Source organism: Cygnus olor, chromosome 1 (genome assembly GCF_009769625.2).
Source record: "Cygnus olor isolate bCygOlo1 chromosome 1, bCygOlo1.pri.v2, whole genome shotgun sequence".
In the NCBI taxonomy this organism is placed as follows: domain Eukaryota; kingdom Metazoa; phylum Chordata; class Aves; order Anseriformes; family Anatidae; genus Cygnus; species Cygnus olor.
In genome coordinates, this window is record NC_049169.1 from 15644346 (window position 1) to 15657572 (window position 13227).

Consider the following 13227-nt stretch of genomic DNA (forward strand, 5'->3'; position numbering starts at 1 on the left):
AGCACAAATAGAAAGAAAGGCGTAGGGGTATAAATCTGGCATCACAATGTGTAATATGATTACGACTACATTTTGGGATTAAACTGCAGCATACATTGGAGTTACTTCTTACACATTACATCAAAAATGTATTAGCTATTTTTTTTGACACAATGTAGAACAAAGCATTTTTCCCTACCTGGTGTGCCTTCAGAGGTTTTTATTCCCATTCGGCAACAATACTGGGCGATGCCATAGTCAGCTATTTTTGCAATGACAGCTGAATTGGGATATAGGGTAAAGAGCAACACATTGTGAGGCTTTAAATCACGGTAAATGATCATTGCTGAATGCAGGTACCTGTCAAGCAAAAAGGTATTTATTAAAAGCATTCATAATTAAGGGATGCATGTGCACACAATGGTAAATGCTCTATTCCCATAACAGTAAATTGTGCTTTCAAGTGTTAAATACTGGGTAACAAGCCAAATATTAACAACATGATACTGCCTTACTGAATAATGACTTCAGAATTGTTCTGACATACTATTTACCAGCACACAAACACTGCAGTATTTCAGTGCCACTTCTTATCTGAAGTGTCACTGGCTGTTCGATAACTGAATCTCAGAAGCTGAAGGTTCATTTGTCCCTGAGCTCCTCTGAAGATTTTGTGGCTCTACAGTCACACTTCTACAGCTCCTGAGGACATTCACAGACTTTCAGAACTTTAAAAATACAGTAAGCTATTTTCTTTGACACTTTAACAAGGAATCAACAGGCACTTTGCAAATGCCAAGCAGCGTTTTTGCTACTTCTGTACTTATATGGGCAACACTTGTTGACAGAAAAAAAAAACAGGTAACAATATCTTGTGTTCTATACCAGCTAATCAATCATAAAGATACAAGCACTTGTCTGACCCAGGAAATATTCTGCTCGAGTTATACAAAGAAATAAGATTTTCATTTTCAGTATGTCCAACCTGCAGTTGTATCCTATTTGTACAGCAACACAGAATTCACACTTACCTTAAGCCATCAGCTACATGTAGAGCTATCCTGTGCTGAAGTGTTCTAGTTAAACTTGCTTTGTCTTGCTGAAGCAAGCGATCAAGAGATCCTTTAAGGGCCAATTCCATCACCAGCATTCGGGGACGGACTGCAGCAGCCAGCAAAGACACTAAACTGGGGTGATGGAGGTGACAAAGCACTGCAAGCTCCTGTAAATTGGAAAATCAGATGAAACACTGCAAGTAGTATAACCTCTGTAGCTCAGAAGTAAACTAAGACATGTTTTGAAGTAAAGTATTGCACAGTACTTAAGTTTTTTAAGCTCTTCACTAGGGCTGGTGGTATTCCACAAGCAGCATTACAGCAGAAAAAGCAACATTTCTTACTTGTCTTAGAAGCCTGAGGGAAGTATGTTTATTGAAAATCTTTACTGCAACCTCTTCTCCACCATAGGATGCACGGTACACAGATCCAAATCCACCATCACCTTTTCAAAGATAAAATTGAAAAGAATATTAAAAACAAAGAGTTATCAACTATTTCTCAAATATTGCTGAAAGGGTCCAATTCTAAAACATGTGGATCATCCACTGTGTCAAACTTCATGAACAGCAATCTAACCACATAAAAAGCAGTGTCCTAGTATAAAAGTTAATGGAAAATTCAAAACTCAATAACCTGAAATTCAGAGTACATTAAAAATACATTTCCAATGAGGAGAAGTCTCTAATATGTTTTCCAAATGTTTCCATGTTGCCGAACTGATTTCAATAGATTTGTTTACATAAGTGTCCTGGTTTCAGTTAGGACAGAGTTAATTTTCCTCCCAGTAGCTGGCAGGGTGCTATGTTTTGGATTAGGATGAGAAGAGCGCTGATAACATGCTGATGTTTTAATTGTTGTAGAGCAGTGCTTACACCAAGCCAAGGACTTTTCAGCTTCTCGCTCTGTCCTGCCAGCGAGCAGGCTAGGGGTGCAGCAGGAGCTGGGAGGGGACAGACCCAGGACAGCTGACCCAAACTGGCCAAAGGGGTATTCCATACCATCTGACATCATGCTGAACATTATATAGGGGTGGCTAGCCGGGGTGGGGGGCCGGCTGCTCGGGGATAGGCTGGGCATCGGTCTGCGGGTGGTGAGCAATTGCATTGTGCATCACTTGTTTGTACGCATTATTATTAGTAATACTATTATTATTATTATTGTTATTATTATTTCCCTGTCTTAATAAACTGTCTTTATCTCAGCTCACAGGCTTCACTTTCCCGTTTCTCTCCCCCATCCCAGAGAGGGAGGGGGGAGGGTGAGCGAACGGCTGTGTGGTGTTTAGCTGCCAGCCGGGTTAAACCACAACAATAAGCTCTGTTAAAAAGACCTACAAAATAATGATTACCCAAGAGAAATTCAGGAGCTTTGTCAAATTCCAGGTCATCATTGTTCAACATAATATTTCTAGGCAAATCAGCCAGTATCAGATCAGGAGCAATCTGAGCTATCGGGATGGTATGTCTGGGTTGATCCGGATTTACTAAGAGGTCACCTGTGAAAAATAAATGAGACAATACTGAAAGATGCAGGAAAGATGCATGAATCTCTGTGAGTGCACATGATGAATATAGCTAAAAGGAAATTCATATATATACATATATATATGTGTGTGCACATACACAACCGAACACTAATTAACTATCCTATTCAATTTCTACAGTATCTGACATGTTTAAATATTTTCAAGGTTCTGTACGTGTACCAATCAAACGTGACAGCAACTGATGCTATGTCACAACATCAAGCTAACCCAGTGATCAGTTTTCTGTCTACAAAAAGAAAGAATTTGCTTATTATGCAGTATGTCATCATGAGTATTACCTTTTAAATTACTTTTGTACATGGTCCTAACAAAAATATCTAGTATCAGTTTTACTATGTGTTGAGTTCAACTACGTGAATGAAGTTGCATTATCAGTACCATGACAGAAAGACTCTTCATTACTGTCATTTATACATGAATATACTAGGCAGCTGCAAACTGATCCACATTATATAGTTATGCATATGTCGCTTGGATAAAAAAAGAACAAGTTGCTTTTGACTTATGCTGTAATTATTTTTAAATAACATGAAGTATTCAAATATTATAAAATGGATACCTTGGATGTAAAACTTATCTATCTACCTCAAATAGCACAAATATACATACCTTCTTCAGCTTTTTTAAGTAAGTCATCAAGTAGTATTTTTTGGTGTTCTTCACCATCCTCAAAGCTGTACAGAGCCCATTTCTTCAACAGTGTTTCCCCTTCACCACATACATCTATATCCAGCAAACCTGGAAACCATTCTTCCATAAGAGAATCTATGTGATCCACAACTTGTCCCAAAAGGATGCAACCTTTAACAAAACAAAAGAGGAAAATTACAGCCTCTATCTGCTATAGCTATAATTACAAAGCTAAAGTCTACATTCCAAAACGCAAAAGCACAACAAACCAAAATGCCAAGCTGCAATCAAACCGGAGCACAAATCAGGTTCAGGAATAATTAACCTTTTCTGCAAGAAGGTGCCGTAATTTTCAAAAAACTGTCTGGATTGTTGTCAAATACTGCTGATTCCACTAGACAATAAGCTTCAGGAGACCAGTTCAAGTAGATGCCTTGTCTCCAATACATTCTGTTAGGACGAAGAGCTCGTGCTAGAAAATAGAAAATTTAATTAAAAATCTATCTCTAATATGAATGTCTTATTTTTAAATATTTGGAATAATTAATAGTATTAAAATATTTAATTATTATTGTACATTTATGCCTACCCAAATAATAAACAAATTGAGTGCTACAACTTTGCAGTCAGAACATCCCCACAAAAGCTGAAAACATGTCAATTGGTCATCAGTTCTACAAGGCAAATCCACAAACTAAGTATTTCATCAGATGGTAACGCAGCAGGTGATGCATGTAGGGATTACCCAAATGCTTAAGTACACTTGGCTTCAAATATAGATTATGTTAGGCCTGTGTGAAAAAAAACTCAGTGATTTAAATTTTCCCTCAATCACACAATCATGATATAGGATGCAACTGGAATTCTATACCAAGGAGATAGTTATAAATCACATTTGTACATTAGAAATGCGTATTTTGCATACTTCACTTGTCACCAGTATTCATAAATCACACATTAAAAAAACAAAGATGAATGAAACTGCAAAGTTCAGGAGACAGCTCTCATGTCAAAACATGTAAATGGTAGAAAAAAAATAAGAGAAAAATCTCCCCTTCTGACCAAAGCAGAGCTTTTAGATTTTCGTAACGGAAGAATAGACAAACCTTTCTTTGTGGAAGACTTATCCTTTCCTGTATTCCCAGCAGAATACAGGACCGAACAGCAATATTGCATAAGTACAAGGAGTTCCTCTATCTCTCTGGCATGTGAAGGAGAGAAATATGCTGCTTACACCTTCACTTTCTTTTGCACATCACTGTGAAGACCCGGCACCAATTGTTCCAGGATATTTCTAAATCACAAAAATGACCACTGTTCTTTTTCCCACATTTATGAAGTGGCCAGAAAATAGCTAAAGCAAAACAATATCTGGGATAAGAGCTTTAACACACAGGTGTTTGTGTTTACAGAAAACAGGCTCGCTATTGCTTTTGAAATTAAAGATTTGTACCTCTTCCTGACAGCATGTAAGGTGATATTTCAAGCAACCTGTTGATCAGCCTGGACCAAAATCCCATAGGAAAGTATGGCATCTCATAAAGCCTTATGATAATTTCTGAATTTTCACAGTGAGGAAGCTCTATAACAGGTCTGTGATCAGACAAACTGAAAGAATAAAAATATTAGACAGTATTTAATGATGTACTTTATTCAAACTGAATGATAGCATACATTATTTGCTATATAAATGCCTTATTTATTAATGAATGATTCAAACAATCAGGGAACAGACAGTATATTTGCTTATTCTGTTTGCTTGTGCTAAAGTAAAGTTCTGCTGTTGTTTAAACCCATCACAACCTCGCTAACAATCGTTAGATAATGTGTGAAAAAAAACCCTGAAATATATACAAAGGTAACCAAGAGGCATTCAGAAAAAAATCTACTTATTCAGCCCTTAGAAGAATGTAGAAACTCTTATCAATTCAACCATGTAATACTCTCATTCATTGCAAACAATAAGTACACAAACACATTGGGGAAATCTGTAACTGAAGCAGAGAAACTGTTACTGGCTTCATATACACCAAAAAGACTACATTCAAATTCAGAACACTTTTTTTTTGTGACATTTAATCATTGGACTGTTTGGAGGAGATTCTGCCTCTAAGTAACTTGACAGTTGTTCTGACTCCAAGCAAATAGGCTGTAAGAATTCATGGTTACAATTTGCAGTAAATATCTGTAATGATGGCCCACGATGTAAGGCTACGTTATAATCTTCCGCTGTAGGGCATGATAACTGTAAAAAGTATTTTTCCCATAAGGCCTTTCATTATTTATAACGGTAAGCTTTATCTGCTATAAAATCAGTTTAACATGTCTCTGAAAGCAATTACTAAAATGTACTGTACTAAGTACGTATCATGCTTTCATATCCCAAATTGCTCTGATGATCAGTCAAGCTAGCTAGCCTGATGGGAGGTTTTATTTTGATTGATCTCCATGGCACATTTGTGGGCTCTGCTTACCTGCTTGGGATTAGGAGCTGATCCTCTCCTAATGGCAAAGCAATCTGAAACTTCTCCAGAAGCTTGAAGTATTGTGACATGTAGATCTTGGGAAACTTGCTCTTCTTTAAAAGGAATTTTTCCACATCTGAACGCTTTACAATCCCCTTAGGATATTTAGAAAAGCCTTCCATTTTCACTGTCAGAATCTTTCCAAAAAAAATAAAACCAATCTGAGATGTAGAGTCACCATTAGATTGCATTTTCCTGACAAATTTTGTTCCCTGAAATATTTGGTAGCCTATTATTTAGGGGGAAAAAAGGACTGCATATCACAGTGAAACCAAACACTTCCATAATGCTAGCTAGCAAGAAGAGAGCAGTGAAGAAATGTAATCTGTCCAAGACATTAGTGTGCCACCCATTCTTCAGCAGCTTTCACTGTTTCATCTTCTACGGAAAATTATTCTACAAGTTAATTTGTGAAAACGCTGTCAGAAAGGAGCCTATGAGCACAGTGATTTTTCATATCAGCACTTGACACATGTGGACTGGTACAGATTACACAACCTTTCCAGGTCTTTTCTCACTCTTACTCCCATCAGCTTTGTAGGCTCAAACTTATTTTGCCACCCTATTTCTTCCACTGAATGAAAAGTAAAGTTTCAGAGGTTAGGTTATATGAATATATATCAAAAAGTCTGAAAATGTTTCTCAGTCATGGAACAACTGAAAAAGACAGTTGTCTAGAATGCAAAAACAGAAAGAGCCAGGTCAACCAACCTGGGCCCTGAGAAAGTACTAGATAATGAAACTATAAATAAATTGTGAAAAAGAATCACAGATAGGTTACAGTTCTTTGGAACAGGGGAAAAAGTTTCATGAATGTAGATGCAGAAAGTAATCAGAGACTAACCTGTGCCATGATTTTACACAGCCACTTAGGATCTACAAAATAGAGATCTCTGAGCTGTAGTGCTGGGTCTTGAAAATGAAGCAATACACCTGCACAAAGAACACTGTAATTAGCATTGCATTCCTCAAGCTCTGTATTAAGCAAATTAAACACCCCACTCTGGGCTGTCTTCCTTATGTGAATTGATATAAGCAATTTGAATAATAACTACAGTCATTGATTTTATGTCAGTATGACAGGACAGTAGAATGCAATCATTTTTTATTTCAGCTTTACCTTTATTTTTGGATGTTTTGTTAGGTATGTAATCTGACTTTTTTTTTTTTTGGTCAAGCAGCTGTGCTCTGTGTTGTTAATTATTTAATCATATATTCACCTAACTATTCAGGCTATTGTGGCAATTCTACCTTTCTTCAGAAGCCGTGCTGTCCAACCAGCAGGTGTGATTTCCACGGAGGGATAAGATATGTAAATTGTTATAGCAGTGATCCTTTGTATCATGAAATTCCTTTATGAAATAAATATCTGGACTTTCAAACTGTAATATTACCCAAGGTTAGCATTTCAGCTCCACAAAATGGGTCAACTTTGTCTGAAATTTAAAAATCCATACAAGCCCTGTCTGCTGCAGATTTACAACAAAATGCTAACAAACATACATTAAAGACAATATTTTACCTGATTCATTCAGAAAGTGAATCGCATGAGGGAGTTCATTTTCATCCAATTGCAACTGGCTTTCTTGTACCAGTTCTAGTAATCGTTTCTGATCAATCACAGGAAATTCAACTGGGACGTTTTTACGTTCCAGCAAAATTCTCTTCTCTAGCTCCAGATAGCTGTCAGGAATTAGCTGACCGACCACTGGCTGATCTCGGATCTGTATAATTAGGAATGATAATATTAAATGTATTAATTTATTCATGTAAGTGCAAACAATAACACAACTAGGATGCAAGATGGGTATATCCACTCAATAATAATGGCAATAAGGAACAAGAACACTCATTTATTGTCAATGTCAATTGTCATTGAAATGTCAATGGGACTAATTCTTTCAGAATTAAAGTATGCATGTTTTTCTACAAATGAATACTCACAGAAGAAAATATTTCCATATTATATGTGTGTACATGTACACAAAAATAAAAAATGACATCTGAGAAGTACAAAGAGAAGCTTTGATTTGAAGTAAAAGGAAAATGTTCACTGCATGAACAGATAATGCCATACTCCTCAGGTTAACAGAGGACAATAGGTAAATTAAAGAATAAATTAAAAAATATATATATGCTCCTTGTAATCTGTAATGTCTCCAGGTATCATTAGACAAGCTAGGGAGAAAAGGCTGGTAGCTCAAATAAGTCTCCACAGTCGACTGGTGGTGCTAGTCAGTGGATGACAGGAGGGGAAGGAATAATTCTAGCAGGGCTAGTGAGACTTAATGGAGACACAGCCAGGTGCTTTGTACCCGCTTCCTGTAGCCTAAGTTTCTTCCTGGAGACGTGTTTTGACCTTCGGTATTAGCTAGCAACCAGTCAGATTTGTCATTCTCCACAGAGTCTGAGCTAGCCATTTTGTGGAGAAAATGGGAAGCGACTTTCCCCACATTTCTAAATTGGCTTCTCAAGTTTCTCAAAGAAGTTAGTACCAATGCACTGTGGCATTTTTATTTGTCAAAAATGTAATCACTACCTTGTTTAAGTTCAAAGACTCAAAATATTTGATGACCATGTTCAATACTTAATTCACTATGACTAACTTCTAAGCAGGTACCTTGTAACTCTCCTTTCACAAAGTGTCTGCATTATTTATGGAAACTATCTCCTTTCCTTCAGGCTCCCTTACTTTTGTGTGGAAGTTCAAATATTGGTTTAAATCACAGTCGCAAGAGATGTGGGTGTTACAGAAAGAAATTTTAGTTATCTAAGAGCAAAATGTTCTGAAAAAGCAGCATTTCTCCTGAGTGCTGAACACATATGGCAAGTACAAGAGAAGAGTACATACACCTTTATAATACCATCTCTGTTCAGGCCTACTGGATGTATTATAAACAAAATTAATCCAAATAAGCCACCTCACTGTCCTTAGCGCTGGTTAACTATCCCTTGACCTGTGGAATGAAGTTAGGCGGACCATGGATGTGGCTAAGCTGGTGGTTTCTCAGAGAGAAAAAAGAGAAGTGTGCACTCTTCCCCTCCTTTGTAGCACAACAGTGTGAGGCTAGTCATAAATACAGCATTTGCTTTTTAAGATCTTCAGAGCAGTAAATCAGAAGAAATCTGGACTCTGCTGTGACTTACGGATTTCTGCCATTGACTTTAGTAGCACCAAACATCACCTTTTCTCTTCAACATGTTATGACACTGAATACATGATCTATATCGCATAAACAGAAAAATAAAAGCAAGTATATTTTTTCTACTATTAATGGGATCATGTCTTCCTACAAGCTCCATGTTTGGGCTAGTTTCTTTGCAGTTGTTCACACTCGGATGCTGTGGCCAAGTAGACAGCAGGTAATGAGTGTTAGTGATGACTTTGGAGACAACAGAACTATGAGTACTCCTGTTTAGAAAGTCTTACAACTGTGAGACTATCCAGTTTAGGAGGATCATTCAGCCCAGGGGGTCTTCTTTCCTGCTTTCACTCACTTTCCTCTAAGAATAGTATCACACAATGTAAAATCAAATCAGTAAAGCGAGAATTAGTTGGTTTTCAGAAATCACATCATCTTATTTCCTGATCTCCAACCAACAAAATGGGCAGTTTTGGACCAGATTTCTTCTTACAAAAAAAGAACAGCCTATTTTAAATATTCTATGTATGATATAAGTGTTTGAAAATTAAATTTAGCTGAGATTTTTACTAAGTTGATTTTTTGATAGAAAAAGAAATGAATACAAAACTGGTGACCTGCTGTGTCTAATGCTTTATAGAAGTCACGATGAGTTTACTATCAAACTAAAAATGTAATTATGTGTTTAAAAACATTTCAAAATATATTTACTTCACTAAAACTAGGATGTTTTCAATGTTACAAACTGTATGTAGCTTACTTTGAAATGAAGACTCTCCTTTATTATGATTTTCCGAAGTCTGATAATGGAATCTGATTCTTCCGTAGCATTCACAAAGTGATAATTTTGGATAGCTGGGAAGCCTCGCTTATTTAACAGCTCTCTAGTAATTTTACTCACGCAGGCCTTAAGTTGCTTTTCATCAGAAACATCTAAATGAGTGCCAACAAGAATGACGGGGGATGTCGAAGCTCGAGCCTGTTAGCAAGATCCATACAATCCATTAATTCAACAGTGAATGTTGATTTTATTTTATATGTGCATAAAATGTAAACAATTAAATTAAAATAATCGATACAATGAAAAGAGCAACTGTTTTTTCCTCTTTCTTCTTAAATATACTTATTTTAAGTAAGTTTGAGCAGTGGATAGATCTAAATCTGAAATACTACCTCAAGTCTTTATTCAGAGTAAGTTTAAACTGCAAACCCATCCAATAGTCTGGACTGGACAAGGCAATAAAAATGCATCAGCCTACAAATATGAAATGTATTTTTTAACATAAAGAGAGCAGTCTAAATCAAAACAGAAATCTAAACAATACACTTTTTAAAGGAAGTAGTTTAGATATGGGTTTCATTCTTTGTAGATTAGTAGTATCAGCAGTAACACAGCCCAACAGAGGAAAAGCAAAGGGTACTATGTCAGTTGTCATAGGAACAGTGCATCAATGGAACACCAGCAAGCACTGCATAGCAGAAGAGAATACATCAGAAATCGGCTTCATCAACACTTAACTGACCATAACCCTCTGTCCTGTACCACTGCTCAAGGCAAAAGGAGTAAAAAAATAAGTTTAACAAACAGTATGTAAAATCTTGATGTAAGTGCATTGCCCAGATATGGCTGACTATCAGACTGAAAGCTGAAAGACAAGCAATGTCCACCATGGGGTGATTCCACCCAAGGCAAACAAAACACTTACAGCAAAAGAAAAATCCATAGGCAGATTCTAAGACCAATTTCCCTACTACAGTCCTGGGATCATTCCTATTAATAACAGGATGCTAAGCATAAACTTAACAGCATGATTTCAAACCAACATCTAGTCAGTTTTAAATTAGTCGAATTCTGATTTGCCCAGAATTTACAATGGTGTAGAAGAAAAAGCATGCTTAACTCTTGTTATCCTTTAATACCACCCCTTTCTTGTTTTTATCAGTCAATCCAAAATATTGCCAGAACGTGCAAACCGTTCTGCACATCAGTGTACCATTTCAAATACAAAATGGTGCTGATCTTTCATATCCAATTCATTATGTATTTCAGCACTTGTTTCCTCTTACGTATCATCTTATTTGCTGAAGAGCTTCTTTTTTATTCCCCTCTCTAAAAACATTTGTGGTTAGTTTGTGTTCAACATCAGACCCCTGAAAGTGTCAATCCATTCTGTACATATCCATGGCTTAATACCTTGATGTTAAAAAGCCACGGCTTCATAGCATCCACCTCTGCTTGTCCTTTGCTGAGATCATAAACAGCAAGATATAAAGCTCTTTGGGTCATAAAGTGAGGATGGGTACTGTAGAACTCTTCTTGTCCTAATGATAAAAAAAATCCCACTGTTTAGTACTTCCTTCATTGAGCAACTTCAGATCACAAAAAGGCAGCAGAACACTTATTCTCACATCACTAATCCACAAATGAAATTAACACTCGCATAAAATTATCTACATTGACAGGAAACCTGTAAAAACTATGAATTTTAAGTAGGTATTCTGTGGTATCTCATTGACTGAAGTGTAGTGTTGAAATACATAAGATAGTTTTGAATCAAGAAGTGTAAGTTTCAACAACAAGATAAACACGGTTGCTGCAAACAGAACTTGAAAGGTCACGATTCTTTTAAAAATCCAATACTGAATTCCTAATCACCAAAATTTTAACTCCTTTCTTCCATGCTCCTTCCCTTATTTTTTCCTTTCTGTCCTTCCTTCCCTTTCTCCCATCATTTCAGCAACTTCAAAATAAAGTGTCTTATGTTCACATGCTTAAGCACCTAAAATCTCAAGGTGTCTCAGCTAAAGCTGGACATTGAACGTGAATGCTATTCTGTGTACATATGTTGTGATATTGATTCTATTAAGCTGATCACAGACCAATGCTTAAAAATAACTTTTCTATAGTCTAAAACACCCCTAAGTTTTAGAGTTGCTTCTGGAATCCCCAGACTTAGAAAATTTTACCTTCTAAAATCCCAAGTCTCTCCTTAAGTGCTTTGTTTTGTGACCTTACAAAACCGTGATACTGTGCAGCCTAGAGAGACCCAGACTGCAAAAGGGAAAAACAGAGTTAAGTGGAAGATGATTTTTCTGGTGATAAAAAGCAATTTCTTATTATTCTGAAATTACAGTTTTAGAGTGCTATGGTTGAAATGAATGATCAGACCACATTTGGTGATAAGAAATTCCTGAAGCTTTACATTAAATTTGAAGCACTTGCTGCCAATTTGCAGAATTCACTGCCACTTCAGTGGCCACCTGACTTTTGGTGTAAGTTTGTATGATTCTACTGTCTACAGTTTGAAATTTCACAGGCTGACTCTAAGAATAAGCAATGCACTCATGTGTTAGAGAAGACAATAATGAAGGACAATAAGCTCTAAACTTACCTCCAAAATCCCAGACATTTAATATAAGCTCTTTCTTCATTTTGCCTTTCCCTTGAATGACCCAGTCTTTCACATCAATGCCTACTGTAGCTTTTGGGGAACAAAATTCTGATCGTTTGCATTTCATTAGCTGTTGTAATAGTGTAGTTTTCCCACTACCGGTGTTTCCAACAATCATGAGCTTCATTCTGTTATAAGGAACTGCCTTCTTCAGTCGTTGCTGAAGAAATCTGGCATGAAAGAAATGTGCATAACTCACAGAAATGTGTAGTAAATTAAAACACCACCAGAACTCAAGACCAAGCAGAAATCTAAAACCATGCGATTTATTGCATTGTTTATAGAAATGTCAAATTCAGGAAGCATTCAAGTCATATTTTTATGACTATAATCCGTTTTGTGTGTGTGACATAAAACTTACCTGCAATAGAGAAGCATATCATATTGATATCACATGACAAACCAGCACTTCTTTTCAAAAGGCTATGTTGTTTTCTTACTGCTCACCACATATCCCAAGAAAACAAACCAAGAATATTAAAGAGCTACAGGGCAACAAACCTGATAATGTCTCTGGCTTTGCATCCCACATGTTTGAAGTCAAAATTAAGATGGAGTCCTTCCAAAGGAAGATCCCAGATTTTGGATAGCCTTCCCATTTCATCTGGAAAGAATCTCAAATCGGGGTTATAACTTACATCCAGAGAAGTCAAATTTTCTAGGAAGCCAATCTGAGGAGGAATCTAAATAAAAGAACATTTAATGAATGACTGAACATAAAAAAATAATATTGTATGAGCAAGAATACCATAAATATTTAACAAAAGTAGGTATAATTTTTACAGTTGTAGTTTAGTTTTTTTTTTTAATAAACAAATCTAATATCCTTCATTAATAGACAAAGAACCTCATAATGAATTATTTATGAAAACTGATTTTATGTCACATTCTAGA

General features: G+C 36.3%; 1 protein-coding gene across 2 annotated transcripts in view; it reads right to left on the reverse strand.

Moving 5' to 3' along the window:
• LRRK2 (leucine rich repeat kinase 2) overlaps positions 1 to 13227 on the reverse strand; it is a 71396-nt gene that overhangs the window by 14274 nt on the left and 43895 nt on the right. For both annotated transcript variants that reach the window (XM_040544705.1, XM_040544704.1), the window contains 14 exons: positions 12835 to 13016; positions 12274 to 12503; positions 11076 to 11203; positions 9642 to 9860; positions 7261 to 7462; positions 6583 to 6671; positions 5688 to 5875; positions 4667 to 4821; positions 3539 to 3685; positions 3193 to 3384; positions 2386 to 2532; positions 1379 to 1479; positions 1011 to 1201; positions 179 to 339 (listed from right to left, as the gene is read on the reverse strand). In XM_040544705.1, the coding sequence (XP_040400639.1) occupies positions 179 to 339; positions 1011 to 1201; positions 1379 to 1479; positions 2386 to 2532; positions 3193 to 3384; positions 3539 to 3685; positions 4667 to 4821; positions 5688 to 5875; positions 6583 to 6671; positions 7261 to 7462; positions 9642 to 9860; positions 11076 to 11203; positions 12274 to 12503; positions 12835 to 13016 (2332 nt within the window). The remainder of the gene's footprint in view (positions 1 to 178; positions 340 to 1010; positions 1202 to 1378; positions 1480 to 2385; positions 2533 to 3192; positions 3385 to 3538; positions 3686 to 4666; positions 4822 to 5687; positions 5876 to 6582; positions 6672 to 7260; positions 7463 to 9641; positions 9861 to 11075; positions 11204 to 12273; positions 12504 to 12834; positions 13017 to 13227) is intronic.